Source organism: Capra hircus, chromosome 22 (genome assembly GCF_001704415.2).
Source record: "Capra hircus breed San Clemente chromosome 22, ASM170441v1, whole genome shotgun sequence".
Taxonomy (NCBI): Eukaryota; Metazoa; Chordata; class Mammalia; order Artiodactyla; family Bovidae; genus Capra; species Capra hircus.
In genome coordinates this window covers 5,313,577-5,333,673 of record NC_030829.1, presented here as the reverse complement: position 1 = coordinate 5,333,673, position 20,097 = coordinate 5,313,577, and the positions used below count along the sequence as shown (strand labels likewise).

At 42.4% G+C, this 20,097-nt stretch overlaps 1 protein-coding gene across 2 annotated transcripts in view; it reads left to right on the top strand.

The window, feature by feature from the left end:
• Nucleotides 3,996–20,097, top strand: part of GADL1 (glutamate decarboxylase like 1) — a 191,729-nt gene continuing 175,627 nt past the window's right edge. Inside the window, exon 1 of one of the 2 annotated variants that reach the window (XM_018038444.1) lies at nt 3,996–4,195. In XM_018038444.1, coding sequence (XP_017893933.1) covers nt 4,159–4,195 — 37 coding nt within the window. In that variant the 5' untranslated portion in view covers nt 3,996–4,158. Of the gene's footprint in view, nt 4,211–20,097 lie in introns of both variants that reach the window. The other variant, XM_018038443.1, reaches the window with a different exon arrangement.

Below are 20,097 nucleotides of genomic sequence, written 5' to 3'. Positions count from 1 at the left end.
CCCATCTCTACACTTTTGTTTCTATGAATTGCTATAGTCCTTCTTCCTCATGGGTCTTCCCTGGTGGCTTAGATGGTAAAGAATCTGCCTGCAATGTGGGAGACCCGGGTTCCATCCATGGACTGGGAAGATGCCCTGGAGGAGGAAATGGTAACCCACTCCAGTATTCCTGCTTGGAGAATCCCCATGGACAGAGGAGCCTGGCGGGCTACAGTCTGTGGGGTCACAAAGAGTCGGATAAGACTGAGTGACTAAGCACAGCCTAAGAGTTCTTTGACTTATCTAAGTCGTGTTCCTTAGGTTTCTAGCGCCGAATTGTGCTGATTGAATCCAAGTGACGTTTCCTGGCAGTTTTGAAGTCTGCTTGAAATTTATGAAATGAACTGAATGCTCTTTCATGAAAAATGCCTGCCTGACCCAAGCCCCTCGCTGTCCTGTCCAAGATGCACATGCGTTCGGATCAGTCCTGTTACTGTCTGTCTGTCTGGAACGGCTCTTGGCTCTCGAACACATTCTCTGCCCCTCTTTCTATATCTCTCTGTGTGTCTCTGTCTCTTTCTCTTTGAGTTTACTTGTGACAGGCACTGTGTCAAATGTTCTTCCAACTATGGCACCGTTTTCTGGCTGCCTACCCAGTATCCACTCTCTCCCTTACCCTGGGTAGCAGAATCCCTGAAATGCTGGGTTAACACACAGACACACACACACACAGAGACAGACATACCCCGGCTTCTCCTGCAGAAAGAATATATATTGATTTTTACATGGACATTGTTGGATAAGGCTTCCAAGAAGGTTATTTTAAGGAACCTGACTCAGCTGTCAGGCTCTATTTTGCCCTTTCCCCCTTCCCTCTCCTTGCTTGGACATGAGTCAGACTGGAGTTCTGGAAGCCATTTTGTGTCCATGACAAAGTCCTGAGGCTGAAACTTGTATTAAGGACACTGGAGCAGAAAATGAAAAGGCTTCAGGCCCCAGATGGAAACATGGGGCTACAATACCAAATATAGGACATCAAGCTCAACTACTTTCGCGTTAAGGGAGAAAAACAATCTGATTTTTTTTTTTTTCTATCTAATTTGGACCTCTACTGCTAGCAACTGCAGGTAGTTCTTTACCAATACATAGATTATCATGCAAAAATCCTATAGAATTTATACTATTAATCTTGTTTTACAAAATAGAGCCTTAGGCTAGTTGTGAAGCTTACCCAAGTTACTCATTCACTGGACAGTATTGGATTGACCATATTGGATCGTTATTGACCCTGGGTCTGATGGGTCAGCATTTGAATGTAGTGTCTGTTTGACAACAAAGGCTGAATTCTTGATTATTACATTGTATTGCCCCTGCACTGAGCATGCCACCAGAATGTAGACCAATACGACCCATGGGTAGTACTCTTTGAGTAGGTGTGACTGCTGGAAGTTTCCTCGCTGGAAAAGGTGCTGTGAGTCTTCTTTCTTCTCTCTCACAGCCTCTCCAGCAAAAGGGAAGTTTTTCAACTCTGAGTAAATTATCCCAATGGCCACCCATCTCTGTGTCTAGAGCTACTTCCTCTTTCTTTTCCTGAATATAAACTCCTAATTCCTTGGAGAATTCCTAGGGGGAAACATTGTCGAGATGACAACTTTTCCAGGAAAAGTGTGTCACAGAGTAAATGCTCAACAAATGATGAATGGATTTATGGATGAATGAATGCTATTTTCATGGCAGTCTTTCTTAGGACCAGTTTTGGGGCCCTGCCTTGTTATGAAACGTGGATGCTCCTCCGTAAGGAGCCACGATGGCTGGGACAGTCCAGTTTCTTGCAGCACCAACTAGCCTGTCTGTGTACCCTCCAAGGACCCATTTTCCTGAAAGGTTTTGGTGAAAAGCTCTTGCCACCGGCTATGGAAAATATCTTTGCTAATCAGTGCAACTGAGTGTAGACATTGGGCACAAGCTTGTAATTATAGAAAGCTGCCTTCCAATCATGGTTCTGAAATGCTTTCCCTCTGTGATTCTGGGCAAATTACTAAAGCTGAGCCTGTGTTTGTCCATATGGTACAAGGGAATAATAGTAATTCCCATTCATGTAAGGATTATAGAAGGAGATGTATGAACGGCATTTAGCAGGGTGTCTAGCTCATAGGACGTTTAAAAATAATAGCTACTGTCATTGGAGAAAATGGTCACTACTGGTTGGAAACATTTCTTAATCTTTCAAGTAGAATTAGCCCTCCTCTCAGCTCTGGCTCCTCAGTGTCCACTTCTTTCATAGAACATGAAATAGATGAGAAAAAAAGTAACTGCTCCTAAGCCTGTCTCTCTCAACTACTATACAGCATTCTAAGGGCAGGATTTTTCTTGAAATCCCTAGTTACTGGCACAGAGAAAGTTCCAAGTAACTGAAGAATGAAAGCAAGAAGAAATATAACACAATGCCTTTGCTATAGGAATAAACATGGGAGTCTACTGTTGCTCCCAAAGGCATATAGTTTATGCCTCTGTTATAGGAAATAAATATAGGAATAAAAATGGGAGATAAGCCATTAAGAGGTTAGCTTAGAGAGCAGGTTTTGACTTCTAATCTAAGAAATTTGAAATGGTATATTCCCTGGTTGGGGCAAGAGGGGAAGAGGGAACAGTTCTATACATTGGCGTTTCTACAATCCACTGAAGCCCAGTTGGTCCTGGTTTGCCTCACACAGAGAGAGATGTAATTTAGCAGAGGCTGACACTGGTCACTGTTCCAAGCTGGGCTAGAGAGGGCCCACTTATTACAAAGCTAAAAAAAGTAAATGAAAATCTTGCCAGAGTGTATACTCCTTTCCATATTTTTTAATAGAGTCACCAAAGGTTAACTCCTGAAGTTCTTATTTATGCTTCCATGACTAGCTCTCAGAACTTTGTCAGCAGAGCTACATACCAAAGAGTAGATGGAGGGAGGGGGGGGTCTCAGAAACTTCATAAAATTTGTCTGCAGGGTCTTAACTTTAATATTTTTAATAGCTCTAGTCTTGGGTATATTAGGAATCATCAGTTCTTTTGAGAGAAAAGGGCTGCACTGTCTTCACAGATAGAAGCTTTAATTATGCAGCCAGAGGAAATAATTCACCTAAGAAACCACTGTAGGCTTTATGCAGAAGTAAACCAGATTTTTTTTTTTTTAAGACCCTTGAAGGATCTTGATTATGAATGCAGGTCTGTAACGTAGTTGTCATCAATGTTCTTTGAATTAGCGTTAACTGATTGCTCCTATCATCTCAATGGCCTCGCTTAAAAGCTCCTAAGGGAATTTAAACATAACACTTGTTGGAAGGATGGCAAAAAAGCAGCCCTCGCTGATTAGATTTAAATTTACAATAGGAACATGGCTGGAGCCCAACTTTCATGGGCTTGCTGGAAGAATGAGTGTTGTGAACATTTTAGTCTAAACACCAAACAAATAGTGGGCCTTTCGAATCCACTGCCCTTTTTTGCTCTTTTTACCCCTGGACAACAAGGTGCAGACTGCCTTCCCTTCTTCAAACTTGAAATGTTGCAGAGGCAAAAGGGTGAAATCCGATCGGGGTAAGGCATTTGCTTATGGAGCTCTTAAATGTCAAGGCAGGCCTGAATGAATGAGGAGCGGCTGCCCTAAAATAGGTTCCCTGCGCTGGTGGCCTGGAGTGGTCATCAGATTTAGCTTAGAGCTTCTCTAGCCAGATCGGACCCTGCTTGGTGGTGACTCCAGAAAGATGGAAGCTGGGAAGGGCACACTCCAAGGCTCACTCACTCATGCCCAGACTCTACCTCGGGGCGGGGATCGGGGGTTGGGGAGCAGGGCAAAGTTTGCTGCGGGGTACACCCTGCCAGTCCCTGTGCGGGCAAATGCCTCACCACCTCCCCCCACGCCGTCCCCCAGCCCTTCCCAGCTCGGGCAGAGAGACCCTGGCCCCGGGTCAAGCAGGCGGCAGGTCGCCAGCAGCTCAGCAAGTATTAATAGAGGCGCGGGAGCCTCGGGCGGCCGAGCTCAGGCAACGCGAGCGCGTCCCCGTCCGTCCCGAGCGGTGGCTCGCGCCCAGCAGCGGCGGCGCGCACCTGCAGCCCCACGGGGGGCGCTGCCTCGGCAACTGCAGCCGCCGCGGCCTGGACGGCAGGAGCCGCGCCCCGGCAGCCCTGCGCGGAGCCCCGATGAGCCGCCTCCCGGACCGCGAGCGCGCCCCGGACGGTAACGACTCGCGAGGTCTGACCTCCCGCTGTCGGTGGATCAGGGGTCCCGGAGGAGGGTTATTTGTCTCCCCGTAAGGCGGCTGGTGTGGGTCTTAAGTCCACGTCTTCCTGGAGTTTTGCCTCCTTTCCTGCTCTTTTGGGAGTTCTTTTTAGAATGAGACAAGTTCCCTTTGCTAAAGCTCACAGAACCGCGGTTGAAGAGCGGTGGGCACTGGGCGGGTTTTTGAGATCCAGCGCAGAACAGGTTTCACCGCGGAGCTGCCGCGGGGATCTCCAGATGCAGAGGGAGCCCCTTCCCTTTAAGAAATGATTGTGCTTCTACTTGGGAAGTGCCGCGCATCACCCCTGCACCGCCCGCCTCCACCTGTCTCCTCCACAAACAGGCATTAGAACAGGCTGCCTCATCTTACAGTGAGCGAGCCCTCGTGTTCTTGGGGGTGGGGACCCGGAATGTTGGTTGTTCAAAGACGGCATCATGCATCGTGCAGCAGGGTTCCCCAAACCGACTTTAGAACTCGGGTATCACTTAGTCCGTCTCGTAAATGATGGTTATATGATTCTGCGAGGGAAGAGCCTCAGGTTGCTATGAATGGGTGATGAAATACTCTGAACTTTTTTCCCATAAAAATTCACCTATTCACCTCTTCGCTTGTTTGCTAAAGATTTCAAACTTGACCCCTTAACTGCCTCGGTTTACCCCTGGTTCAGAAGCCCTGCCCTGAAAGGTCGTCATTACTGCTATTTGCTAGTTAGTTATTGACCTTTTAGGAAGAGCGTTCCTCCAGGAATAACTCATCTTTGCATCAATAACCCTTTTGGACTGTACTGAACACGACTTAATGAAGTTGCTTTTTAAGCCAAAACTCTCTGGGGGCTTGGTGAGGCAGGTGCACAGGGCAGGATTCCCTGCAGACCAGTCCTGTAAAGGGCGGGGATTTTCACACAGTAATGGGTAAAACAAGAATCACTGGGCTGCAAGAAACATTTCATTCCTCCCTTTCACAGTCCTAGGCAAAGTTAGCAGCATCGCTACCCTGGATCCTCTTTTGAAAAATTTTTTTAAAAGTTGCATTGTTACTGTTATCCTTACAAAACAGAAACAGACTCACAGGCTTCAAGAACGAATTTATGGTTGCCCTGGGGAAGAATGGGAGGAAGGGATAGTGAGGGAGTTTGGGATGGACACTGCACACATATTTAAAATAGATAACCAACAAGGACCTATTGTATAGCACAGGGAACTTTGCTCCATGTTATGTGGCAACCTGGATGGGAGGGGAGAATGGGGGAGAAGAGATACCTGTATACGTATGGCGGGGTCCCCTTTCACCTGAAACTTTCACCACATTGTTTGCTAATCCACTACACTCCAATACAAAATGAAAAGTTAAGTTGCATGGTTGCCGTTTTCAATAACAATAACATAAAAACTGTCACTTTGCTGGAACTTTTTTTGTAAAATGATTACATTCATGTTTCTGAGATCAACACACAGTGCAATCTAAGGAAGATAATTATTTTAAAAACTGATACTTTAGGCTGATTTTTTAAAATAAAATTCCTAATAATATAGCAGGTTTCTTTATGTGAGGGATGGACACACAGGATAGTTGTATCTGACTGTCTTATCCCTGCATGCTTTTTGTTTGTTTTGTTTTGTTTGAAATCTTAATTCCTGTTTTAAAGCCACAAACTCCTTAGACCTCTGATAGAAACGTTTAAAGTATCTAGTCTTCCTAAATTAAGCATAAGTCCTTATAACCCAGGCATGTCTGTACCTTGTGAGGACTTCATTGATTGCTATATATGAGTAGTGAAGTGCAGAGTTTAACCTTAAGTCTGAGTTTCGGAGGATACCAAAAGGCTTTAGGCTGCTGTCAGTCCAGTTATCCTTGAGCAGGTGACAAGGCGATAACATGTCCAATAACACCTAATTGTGCCAAATGTTTGCTATGACATCTTATAAGAGGACAGGGTATGTATCTGTCAGACTTTGTAAATTTCGAAGTATGTTTGACAAGACTGTGAAAGTGATGTTATGAGTATGTTAAATGACACACCTTGTTAAAACAGACTGTCTGGTTGAATATCTGTTACAGACTATACATTATGGAAGAATGTCATAGGGAATTTTATTACGAAGAAATAATTCTTATTCTACTCCACATGTTTTGATCCAGTTTATAGTCTGCCCATAGTACATCCCAGAGAAATTTAGGCTAATTATAACAGATCTGAAGTTTAATTCCAGTAGAAATAAAGAATTCTTTGGACTCAGCTCATATTTTACCTTCTGGTTTGAAGTTATAAGACAAACCTCCTGCATAATTTTGGCCTGCAAAGTCATAGTTTCTTTCTTATGCAGCTTTTGATTCTTCACTTTTAAACTGAAAGAAACTTTTAAGTTCTAATAATAAGGGGCAGAAACTTTTCCATTGGAAATCTGACTTTTATGGAATGTTGTAAGTCTGGTATATTGGAATAAAATTGAAACCATGATATTCAGGAACAAAATTTCTGTGTAATTTTTTTGCCTTTTGTATATTTCTTTGTTTTCTTTCTCTCTATAAACTTTTCACTTTTTATTTATTCCTTTTGCTCATGATTTAAATGAAACCCACTGCAGGTAAAATTTATGACCCAGTCTCTTATCCCTCCTTTAAGGTATGAAGTGCTCATATTTATTGAACACTTACCTGCTAGGCTGAACTACAAGCACTAGCTTCTCTAAGCCTCACTAGCAAGGAGAACCATTATTGTCTGCTTTTATTATAATTATAATTTTTTTAAAAATAAAACTGAGGCTCTGGGAGGGTGACTGTCAGCTGTGAGTGTTCAATCTGTTCCCCTAACACCTAACCCAGGGTGTTAGGTCCTCTCCTGCTAGAAAACAATGTTGCATGTCTACAGGGGAACGCTGGCAAGACCCCTGGAAGGTGGTGCTAAGCTCACTGAAGTGACAGGAGCATTCTTCCCTTTCCCTTTGGGTGGGAAAGATGGGAGGGAAGAGCCTGGGTATTCAGAGAGCTGGCAGTAGCAGCTCCCTCTCTCCCTCTGGCTAGGGTAGGGAGCCGTGCTTTGCCCTGGGGGCAGAAGCCCCCTGGTTGCTGGGAATGAAGGACAGCTAGCTGTCCCTTTCTGAGGCAGAGGCAGTGCCCCACGGGACGCTCTCCAGCCCTCCTCTGGAGCAGGTGTGGCAGGGGTTCTGCTCTCTCAGGCTGCCCAAGATGGGTCCACATTACAGGGTGGTGCCCTGAGCTCTGCTCAGGATTCTGTAACAACCTAAATGGGGAAAGAATTTGAAAAGAATGGATACACATATATGTATACCTGAACCACTCTGCTAAACCCTTGAAACTAACACAACATTGTTAATCAACTATACCCCAATATAAAATAAAATTGAAAAAGGACAGCGCCCTGGGAGCAGGCGGCCGGCAGTAGAGCAGAGCTGTTCTCTGTGGGGAACTGTGGGGACAGAAGAGAGAGAAGGAAGTCCAGCGAATGCTCGGATGTGTGGTGTCTCTCGATACATGATGAAAACTCTGTGCCTCAGTTTCTTCATCTGTAAAATAGGGATAAAGATATCCACTAGTGGAAATTATTGTGAACATTTGCACTGATATACAGAGTGTCTGCAGGTAGCAGGCTCTCCATAAACTTATTATATTCAGAAAATTAGATGTAAAATGAGGTAATTAGAATCTGTTAGCAAAGTGCAACTTTCCAGAAAGACAGTTAGTGTGAAACCCATTCAGCTGCACAACTCTAACAGGCACCGTGTGCCTACTGATGCGGGTAGTCTGCCAGATGTGTGCTCAGCCACACACGGAGGGGGGGGGGGTGTGTGTGAGTGTGTGTGTGTGTGTGCACGTGCTTTGCCTGCTGTGTCTTTGCAATTGGAGCTTCCATTTTGTGCAAAGAGGGAGGAAAAGTTAATTTATATATTAAAACAGAAAAATGAGTTAGGAGTCCCAGTGACTCCTGGGAGAGTACTTTTCAGAAAGCTGGTTGCTCCTGGAGTTACCCTCACAATTCTCTTTGAAAACATTGATTCTTGCTCAGTGACTTTTCTATTGTATTGAATAATTTGTAAATTCTGTTTTGTCTACATTGAAACATTTGTTTCAGAGTTTTTTGTAATTGGTTACATCTCTGTTTCTTACCTAAAGTCCATGAGAGTATGGACCACATCTTTCTATATACTGAATCCCCAGCACCTAGCTTGGAGGCTTCCTGGTGGCCCAGATGGTAAAGAATCTACCTGCAATGCAGGAGACCTGGGTTCAGTCCCTGGGTCTGGAAGATCCCCTGGAGAAGGAAATGGCAACCCACTCCAGTATTCTTGGCTGAAGAATCCCATGGACAGAGAAGCCTGGCAGGCTACAGTCCATGGGGTCACAAAGAGTCAGACATGACTAAGTGACTAACACTTTCACTTTTCACTGTACCTAGCTAAGTGCCTGACACACTGTAGGTACATATATTCAACATCTATCTGTTGAGCAAAGAAATGTGTAAGTGAATAAGAAAGTGATGGGTGGTAACAATGTGTGACTCCTGAAATACATCAGTCCTTATTTTTGCATTTAAGCTTGAATTCATACTCACTTTTCCCTCCTCCAGGCTGTTTATAATTGTGAAAATTCACAAGTATTTACATGCCAAACAGTAGGGTGTTAAAAACATAAATATTCCTTTGCTGGATGGCATAAATAAATTATGATAGGCTTTAAAATGCAATGTGATGGCATTCTGGTTTTGGAAAATCATTACCTGTTGTAAAGGATCTAGGTGGAAAGGCAACAGAGGATTAATAGAATAAAAAATATTCCTTAATTTTTTTTGCTTGTGTATGTTTCCAAGTCTTATGTAATGAACTTGCTTTCTTTTATAAGGAAGAAACACAAAACCAGGACTATGTACCATAAAACAATTGGGAAGTTCGGTTTGACGTGAATGTGCTACCATGTGTAAAGCAGACAGCTAGTGGGAAGCTGCTCTGTAGCACAGGGGGCTCAGCTCAGCGCTCTGTGATGACCCAGGGGATGGGGTAGGGGCAGGGAGGCTCAAGAGGGAGAGGGTATATGTATACGTATAGCTGATTCGCTTGGTTGTACAGCAGAAACTAACACAATATTGTAAAGTAGTTACACTCCAAGAAAATAATACCACAGACCACTTACACCGCATCCCCTAATTCTCTGGCACTGGACACTTAAGTTGTTTTCTCAACTGACTTTCCAAATGTGTCTGCCCAACTCTTTTTGAACATTTAAATAAGTTTCTGCCTCTCAGGGTTACAAAGTAGCATAATTGATTTAAAGAGATGAGTGGTTGAAAAAGAAGCTCAAAGTAGGAAAAAGGAAGCACCTTAATGCCAATGGCAAAAGACACTGATTTTCCAGGCTGTGATATTGAATACACTGCTTTGCTGCAAATCATAGCTAACTTCTGGTCTCCCCTGCGCTCTTGGCTTTCCTTCCTTTGTTGTGTAAAGATTGTGGCAGTTCCTGAGGGGCTTTCATAGTGGCTGCCACTATTAAGTATCCTTTCTTTGTTTGCAGAGTTAGTTCCAGGAAAAAGAACCTTATAAAGCAGGGAAGGTGGTCTCTTTCCTTTCTTTGAGGGGGAGGGGGGTGGAGTCACCATTCTTTGGGAATAGAGCTGTGAATAAGTAGCTTTAACCTTACATATTTTTTCTCTCTAACATTGAGATAGTTGGTATATAACATTATATAAATTTCAGATGTACAACTTAGTGATACATAATTTTTAAAGGTTATGCTCCATTTAGAGTTATTTTAAAATGTTGACTATAAGGTCAGTTTTCATTCCAATCCCAAAGAAAGGCACTGCCAAAGAATGCTCAAACTACCGCGCAATTGCACTCATCTCACATGCTAGTAAAGTAATGCTCAAAATTCTCCAAGCCAGGCTTCAGCAATACGTGAACTGTGAACTTCCTGATGTTCAAGCTGGTTTTAGAAAAGGCAGAGGAACCAGAGATCAAATTGCCAGCACCCACTGGATCATCAAAAAAGCAAGAGAGTTCCAGAAAAACATCTACTTCTGCTTTACTGACTATGCCAAAGCCTTTGACTATGTGGATCACAATAAACTTGGAAAATTCTGAAAGAGATGGGAATACCAGACCACCTGACCTGCCTCTTGAGAAATCTGGATGCAGGTCAGGAAGCAACAGTTAGAACTGGACAGGAACAACAGACTGGTTCCAAATAGGAAAAGGAGCGCATCAAGACCCTGCTTATTTAACTTATATGCAGCGTACATCATGAGAAACGCTGGACTGGAAAAAGCACAAGCTGAAATCAAGATTGCCAGTAGAAATATCAGTTACCTCAGATATGCAGATGACACCACCCTTATGGCAGAAAGTGAAGAGGAACTAAAAAGCTTCTTGGTGAAAGTGAAAGTGGAGAGTGAAAAAGTTGGCTTAAAGCTCAACATTCAGAAAATGAAGATCATGGCGTCTGGTCCCATCACTTCATGGGAAATAGATGGGGAAACAGTGGAAACAGTGTCAGACTATTTTGGGGGGCTCCAAAATCACTGCAGATGGTGATTGCAGCCATGAAATTAAAAGACGCTTACTCCTTGGAAGAAAAGTTATGACCAACCTAGATAGCATATTCAAAAGCAGAGACATTGCTTTGCCAACTAAGGTCCATCTAGTCAAGCCTATGGTTTTTCCTGTGGTCATGTATGGATGTGAGAGCTGGACTGTGAAGAAAGCTGAGCTCCGAAGAATTGATGCTTTTGAACTGTGGTGTTGGAGAAGACTCTTGAGAGTCCCTTGGACTGCAAGGAGATCCAACCAGTCCATTCTGAAGGAGATCAGCCCTGGGATTTCTTTGGAAGGACTGATGCTGAAGCTGAAACTCCAGTACTTTGGCCACCTCATGCGAAGAGTTGACTCATTGGAAAAGACTTTGATGCTGGGAGGGATTGGGGGCAGGAGGAGAAGGGGATGACAGAGGATGAGATGGCTGGATGGCATCACGGACTCGGTGGACGTGAGTCTGAATGGACTCTGGGAGTTGGTGATGCACAGGGAGGCCTGGCGTGCTGCGATTCGTGGGTTCGCAAAGCATCGGACACGACTGAGCGACTGACCTGAGCTGAACTGATGCTCCCTGTGTTATACAAGATATGTAAGTCCCCCACATGTGAACCTTCAAATCCAAACTTTCAGAGGTGCAAACCCGCAGTCCATCACTCAGACATGAGTGAAAGTGCAGCTCGCCCCCCTTCTCATGTTGCTGACGACCGTCTAGCTCTACCATCTCCCACCTCCTCTCCCTCCTCCAGTCAGTATCTCTTCTTGTCTGTTCCCTGGATGCCAGCTGTGCGCCAACCATTGTACTGTCCTACTGTACTTTTCAAGGTCCTGTACCTTAAGACTGAAAATGTTTTATTTATTTTGTTTTTTTTAAATATATTATTTGTGTGAAAAGTAATATAAACCTATTACAGCACAGTACTACATAGCCATTTGTGTTAGTTGGGGACCCAGTCTAAATTTGTTGGAATTTTTAACAAATTTGACTTATGAACACACTCTCAGAACAGAACTCATTCATACGTAGGGGACTTGTTGTACAGTTTTGGATTATTTATTTCATATATAGTAGGTTGTATCTCTAATACCCTCCTCCTATAATGCCCCTCCCTGCTTTCCTCTTTCCACTTGTGACCACTAATTTTTTCTTGTATTTGTGAGTCTATTTTTTGATATATTCACCAGTTTGTTTCATTTTTTGGATTCCACATGCAAGTTGTATTATACAGTATTTGTCTTTCTCTGTCTGACTTATTTCACTCAACATAATGCCCTCAAATCTCATCCTTTTTAATGGCTTAATAGTGTTTCATTCTGTGGGTGTGGGTTATATATTATAACATCTTTATCAGTTCATCTGTTGATGGACACTTAGGTTGCCTTCATATTTTTCTAAGTATAAATTCAGATTACACACACGCTGAAGTATTTTTATTTTTTTTGCCACATCACATGCAAGATCTTAGTTCCCCAATCAGGGATCAAACCCATGCCCCCTGCAGTGAAAATGGGGAGTCTTAATCACTGGACCAACAAGGAAGTCCCTGCTACCATATCTTTACAATAAAGAGAGCTGCTGTGAACATTGGGGGGTGTGTATCTTTTCAAAATAGTGTTTTCCTTATTTTTTAAAAATATATACCTGGGAGTGGAGTTTCATTATTTTTGAGTGTCTACCCAAAACTATATATGGTGCTTCTATTTTTAATTTTTTGAGAAATTGTCTTACTGTTTCCGCAGTGGCTGTACCAGTTAACATTCCTAACAACCGCGCAGGAGGGTTCCCTTTTTAAAACATGCTCACCAACATTTGTTTGTGTTCTTTTTGCTTGTAGTCACTCTGACAGGTGTGGGGTGATATCTCATGTGTGTTTTTTAATGTTTGTTTATTTGGCCGCAGCGTGTGGGATCTTCAGTCTTGATCGTGGCAGGAAGGATCTTTAGTTGCTTGGTGTGAGCTTTTAGTTCCCTGACCAAGGGTTGAACCTGAGCCCCTGCATTCAGAACACAGAGCTTAGTTAGCTTCTTGTCCACCAGGGAGGTCCCTCACGTGCTTTTAATTTGCATTTCTTTGATGACTAATGATACTGACCTTCTGTATATAGTCTTTGAAAAAGTGACTATTTATATCTTCTGCCCATTCTTTAGATGGGTTGTTTGTTTTTCTGATGTTGAGTTGTAGGAACCGTTTATATATTTTGGATAATAACCCCTTATTGGGCATACCACTTGCAAATATTTTATTTCATTCAGTTAGGTGTCTTTTTGTTTTGTTAATGGTTTCCTTTGCTATGCAAGAGCTGTTGAGTTTAATTAGGTCTCATTTGTTTATTTTCCCTTTTATGTCCTTTGCTTTAGGAGACAGACCCAAAAGATATTGTTACAATTTATGTCAAAGAGTGTTCCTCCCATATTTTCTTCTAGGAGTTTTACAGTTTCTGGTCTTATATTTAGCTCTTTTATCCATTTTGAGTTTACTTTTTGTATATAGCGTTGGAGAATGTTCCAATTTCATTATTTTACATGTCGTTGTCCAGTTTTACCAAAACTATGTATTGAAGAGACTGTCTTTTCCCCATTGTAAATTCTTTCCTCTTTTGTCATGGATTAATGACACGACGGCGGAGAAGGCAAAGGCACCCCACTCCAGTACTCTTGTTTGGAAAATCCCATGGACGGAGGAGCCTGGTAGGCTGCAGTCGTGGGGTCACTAACAGTCAGACATGACTGAGCAACTTCACTTTCACTTTTCATTTTCATGCATTGGAGAAGGAAATGGCAACCCACTCCAGTGTTCTTGCCTGGAGAATCCCAGGAACGGGGGAGCCTGGTGGACTGCTGTCTCTGGGGTCACATAGAGTTGGACACGACTGAAGCGACTTAGCAGCAGCAGCAGCAACAACACAGGATGGTGTGATCTCTCACCTAAAGCCAGACATCCTGGAATGTGAAGTCAAGTGGGCCTTAGAAAGCATCACTAAGAACAAAGCTAGAGGAGGTGATGGCATTCCAGTTGAGCCATTTTAAATCCTAAAAGATGATGCTGTGAAAGTGCTGCACTCAATATGCCAGCAGATTTGGAAAACTCAGCAGTGGCCACAGGACTGGAAAACGTCTGTTTTTATTTCAGTCCTAAAGAAAGGCAATGCCAAAGAACGCTCAAACTACCACACAATTGCACTCATCTCACATGCTAGCAAAGTAATGCTCAAAATTCTCCAAGCCAGGCTTCAACAGTTTGTGAATGGAGAACTTCCTCACGTTCAAGCTGGATTTAGAAAAGGCAGAGGAACCAGAGATCAAATTGCCAACATCTGCTGGATCATAGAAAAAGCAAGAGAATTCCACAAAAACATCTGCTTCATGGACTATGCTAAAGCCTTTGACTCTGTGAATCACAACAAACCATGAAAAATTTTTAAAGAGATGAGAATACCAGACCACCTGACCTGTCTCCTGAGAAATCTGTATGCAGATTAAGAAGCAACAGTTAAAATCGCACATGGAACAATGGACTGGTTCTAAATTGGAAAAGGAGTATGTCAAGGCTATATATTGTCACCCTGCTTATTTAACTTATGTGCAGAGTACGTCATGAGAAACGCTGGGCTGGATGAAGCACAAGCTAGAATCAAGATTGCAGGGAAAAATATCAATAACCTCAGATATGCAAATAATACCATCCTTATGGCAGAAAGTGAAGAAGAACTAAAGAGCCTCTTGATGAAAGTGAAAGAGGAGAGTGAAAAAGTTGGCTTAAAGCTCAACATTCAGAAAACGAAGATCGTGGCATCCGGTCCCATCACTTCATGGCAAATAGATGGGGAAACAATGGAAACAGTGATAGACTTTATTTTCTTGGGCTCCAAAATCACTGCAGATAGTGACTGCAGGCATGAAATTAAAAGATGCTTGCTCCTTGGAAGAAAAGCTATGACCAACAAAGACAGCATATTAAAAGCAGAGATGTTACTTTGCTGACAAAGGTCCATATAGTCAAAGCTGTGGTTTTCCAGTAGTCATATATGGATGTGAGAGTTGGACTATAAAGAAAGTTGAGCACCAAAGAACTGATGCTTTTGAACTGTGGTGTTGGATAAAACTCTTGAAAGGCCCTTGGACAGTAAGGAGACCTAATCTGTCAATCCTAAAGGAAATCAATCCTGAATATTCGTTGGTTGGACGGATGCTAAAGCTGAATACATTGGCTACCTGATGGGAAGAACTGACTCATTGGAAGATACCCTGATGCTGGGAAAGACTGAAGGCAGGAGAGGAAGGGGGTGACAGAGGATGTGATGGTTGGATGGCATCACTGACTTGATGGACATGAGTTTGAGCAAGTTCTGGGAGTTGGTGAAGGACAGGGAAGCCTGGCAGGCTGCAGTCCATGGGGTCGCAATGAGTCAGTCAGGACTGAGTGAGTGAACTGAACTGAACTGACCCTAACTTTTGCATTTCATAATTTAACCAACCAAATGTGCATTCCTAGACCTAATAATTTAGTCCTATTTTTAAAATTATGATAGGCCTTTTAATTTATAGATTTACTATCCTGACCTTTTCTGTTCAAATAATTTATCTGTTGAAGAACTAGGGCCATGTGATCTACATGATTCTCTGCAATCTGGATTTTCCTGCTTTTGCGCAAATGATTTAACATTTTCTCTGAAGCTTGCCTTCCTTGAACTCTGGCTTGCGCCTCCCTAGCCCTTCCTCTTTCTCAGTCCTTTTGGCTAAATTACACTTTTTAGTCTGATCCTTAAATTCTAGAGACAACCATGAAACAATTCTATCTATTAGGCTTTTTATTATAATATTAGGCAATAAAGCATTTAATTAAGTTTCTCCTATTCATCTCCTCAATTCTTTCATGAATTTCATTCAACATTATAATGAGTTGGCTGAAAAATGACGCTCTCATTTTCTAATTATTTCAAATAGTAGTAACTTGGGTGTATTATGGGGCAGTTTTTATAAACTCTTATACACTGTTTTTGAGATTGTAAAATGGTATAACTGCTATGAAAAGCAGTATGGAGGTTTCTTTAAAAATGAAACATGAAACCACCATATAAGTTCTAGTAAAGAGGAGCCTGGCAGGCTACTGTCCATGGGGTTGCAAGAGTCAGACACGACTTAGCGCGTAAACCACAAAACCACTGTAATTCCACTTCTGAGTAAATATCCCAAATAATTGAAAACAGAGTCTTAAAGAGATGCCCACTTTTACAGCAACAGTATTCATAATAGCCAAACAGGAAGAAGAAAACCAAATGTGCATCGATGGATAGATGGATATATTAAATATAGTATATGCATTCAATGGAATATTATTTAGCCTTAAAAATGATAGATGTACTGTTTGTGCTCCAGCAGGTATGATCGATGCCCAAGGACATTATGGTAAGTGAAAGAAGCTGGGCACAAACAGACAAAATACTGTGTAATTCCACTTATATAAAGCTGGGAATAGAATGCTCGTTATCAGGAGCAGGGGGAATAGAGGGAGTGGAATGTGTTTAATGGGTCTAGAATTTCAGTTTTTCAAGGGAAAAATTAGGGAGATCTGTTTCATAACAATGTGAATTTACTTAACATGGTGAACTGTATTGTTAAAATGGTTAAGCAGGTAAATTTTATGCTATGTGTTTTGTTTTTTTTTTAAATCACAATGAAAATGGAATACCCAATTTAAAAACAAGCAAAAAGACTTTTCAGGATAGAAGGATTCATAAAATAGTTTAAGAACTCACCTCCGTGTACAGTTTAACCTTCTTTGTGTCTTTGATGTTGCCATTACGAGCACTGAATGTTATCACGTTCTCAGGAGTTGAGAGGAGTCCATCTGTCTCTTTGTCCCTCCGTTGAATGATGTCAGATCGCGTCTCTTGAATTCTTTTCTCTCCTGTTGCTGATTCTCTCCTCAAGGCATTTTCCATGAGTGTCAGCTTTTTTTCTTTCTCCTAATTCTAGTAGCATTTTAAATCACCATTTGCTGCACTTAACTCCAGTTCGTTGTTTTTTTAACAAGTTTGGCAGTTATCTCACCTTGCTTCTTTTAGCTTACAGAATGTTGAAATTGTCCAGGATACAAGGTAGTTTGCCTCTGAATGAGGTGTGAAGAGGACTGTGAGTGAAGTTTATAAATACCTGTCACACTGACATTGTTCTATATTATTTATTTTGCATTCCTAGTATTCTTAGGTACTTCTGGATGGTTGATGTTGCTAGATAAGAAGCTTCCATATAGAGTGTTTCTCTATTTGGCAAACTATTTTTGTATAAACATATGAATGAATAATTATAGTTCATGCTTATAGTTTGAAGAAACGGATAACTTTGCTCAATAGATAACATATGTAAACAGAATTGGCATGTAAGTCTCAGTTTAAGGGAAAATCATGGCTTTACTCACTGTTCTGCCCTGGGAGTGTGACTGACTTCTAGCCCTTAGGGCAATTCCTGCATGCCTTACTCGCTCTGTTTACACGGCTCCCATCAGCTGTCCAGCTGATGCTGAAAACGTGGCTTCTGTGCACTAGTACTGAAATTGAATCTCAGTGTCAAGTTCTGGGTAGAAAAGAATTGCTTTATTGCTTTGCCAGACAAAGGGGAGACACAGAGGGCTTCCTTCTTGACAACTGTATCCCAACCCTGGGGGTATTGGTGAGAAGTTGGGCTTCCCTCGTGTCTCAGAGGTTAAAGCATCTGCCTCTAATGTGGGAGACCTGGGTCAGCAAGATCTCCTGGAGAAGGAAATGGCAACCCACTCCAGTACTCTTGCCTGGAAAATCCCATGGACAGAGAAGCCTGGTAGACTACAGTCCATGGGATCGCAAAGAGTCAGACACGACTGAGCAACTTCACTTTCTTTCTTTCACTTTCCTTAATGGAAAGTGAAAGTGAGAGTCGCTCAGTTGTGTCTGACTCTTTGCAATGCCATGGACTATACAGTCCATGGAATTCTCCAGGCCAGAATGCTGGAGTAGGAAGCCTTTCTCTTCTCCAGGGAATCTTCCCAAGCCAGGGATTGAACCCAGGTCTCCCACATTGTAGATGGGATTTTTACCAGCTCAGTCACAAGGGAAATCCAATTTAATGGAAGCACTGAAGATAACAACAGCAATCTTTACCGAGTTCTCTTGGATGAGGCCACCTTGCAGCTTCTTCAGAGCAAAGAAGTGATGGCTCTCTGAAGACAGAGAGAGACAGAGCCTGAACTTAGTGCTTCAGGGGATGGAAGTGACTCAGAAACACCCTCTAGTCCTCAGAGGAAGGCAGGTGGGTGGAGTGCCCTTGATTCTTGCAAGGATCTCTCTCTGATGAAGATGACGGCAGAAACCATGGGACAGATAAACCTACTTTATCAGGGAGCTGGTGAAGAACAGTGTAAGTCTGGAGGGGTTGACATCATTGCCCACAGCCAAGATGAGTCCACCTTAGTGAGGAAACACCCCTCGTATCTGACCAAGATGGGACAGGAGAGACCACAGTAATGACTGCCAGGTGGGAGAGGAGTAAAGACGCAGACAAGTGAGACAGCCAGAGATGAAGAGCCAGGGGCCGCCCGTGGATGCAAGGACTCCGCTACTGTTCCTCCAATCCGAAGCTGAGTAACCTATGCTTCCTCCCCATGTACCTAGAAGCCTTCAAAACGGCTTGGAGACAGGGGAGTGGGAATCTGAGCGATCAGCATTTTTATTGAGCATTGTAAAACTGGAGCATTGCCTAAACGGACTGTTTATCATCGCTGACCAAATTTTGACCAGATTGGATTAAGTAATGGAAATTTTGTCACCTCTTTCCATCAGGGGAGATTCATGAGGCAATAACATCAATTAGAGACCAAAGTAAAGATACAATCAGACTTTGTTTTATTATACTTTGCTTGTTTGCAAAGATACTGTTTTTTACAACTGAAGATTTGGGGCAACCTTGTGTTGAGCAAGTCTGTTGGCAACATTTTTCCAACAACATTTGCTCACATCACGTCTCTGTGTCACATAACTCACAATATTTCAAGTTTTCCTGTTATTGTTATTATATGTTGGAAGGTGACCTTCTGTACAATGTCATGAACCTCCATCCATAGTTCATCAGGCACTCTGTCTATCAGATCTAGTCGCTTAAATCTATTTCTCACATCCACTGTATAATCATAAGGGATTTAATTTAGGTCATACCTGAATGGTCTAGTGGTTTTCCCTACTTTCTTCAATTTAAGTCTGAATTTGGCAATAAGTAGTTCATGATCTGAGCCACAGTCAGCTCCCGATCTTGATTTGCTGGCTATATAGAGCTTCTCCATCTTTGGCTGCAAAGAATATAATCAATCCGATTTCAGTGTTGACTATCTGGTGATGTCCATGTGTAGAGTCTTCTCTTGTGTTGTTGGAAGAGGGTGTTTGCTATGACCAGTGCGTTCTCTTGGCAAAGTTCTGTTAGCCTTTGCCCTGCTTCATTCCGTACTCCAAGGCCAAATTTGCCTGTTATACCAGGTGTTTCTTGACTTCCTACTTTGGCATTCCAGTCCCCTATAATGAAAAGGACATCTTTTTTGGGTGTTAGTTCTAAAAGGTCTTGTAGGTCTTCACAGAACCATTCAACTTCAGCTTCTTCAGCATTACTGGTTGGGGCATAGACTTGGATTACTGTGATATTGAATGGTTTGCCTTGTAATATTGAAATGAACAGAGATCATTCTGTCATTTTTGAGATTGCATCCAAGTACTGCATTTCAGACTTTTTTGTTGACCATGATGGCTACTCCATTTCTTCTAAGGGATTCCTAATGAACTATGGACAGAGGTTCATGACATTGTACAGGAGACAGGGATCAAGACCATCCCCATGGGAAAGAAATGCAAAAAAGCAAAATGGCTGTCTGGGGAGATCTTACAAATAGCTGTGAAAAGAAGAGAAGTGAAAAACAAAGGAGAAAAGGAAACATATAAGCATCTGAATGCAGAGTTCCAAAGAAGAGCAAGGAGAGAGAAGAAAGCCTTCTTCAGCGATCAATGCAAAGAAATAGAGGAAAAGAACAGAATGGGAAAGACTAGAGATCTCTTCAAGAAAATGAGAGATACCAAGGGAACATTTCACGCAAAGATGGGCTCAATAAAGGAGAGAAATTGTATGGACCTAACAGAAGCAGAAGATATTAAGAAGAGGTGTCAAGAATACACAGAAGAACTGTACAAAAAAGATCTTCATGACCCAGATAATCACGATGATGTGATCACTAATCTAGAGCCAGATATCCTGGAATGTGAAGTCAAGTGGGCCTTAGAAAGCATCACTACGAACAAAGCTAG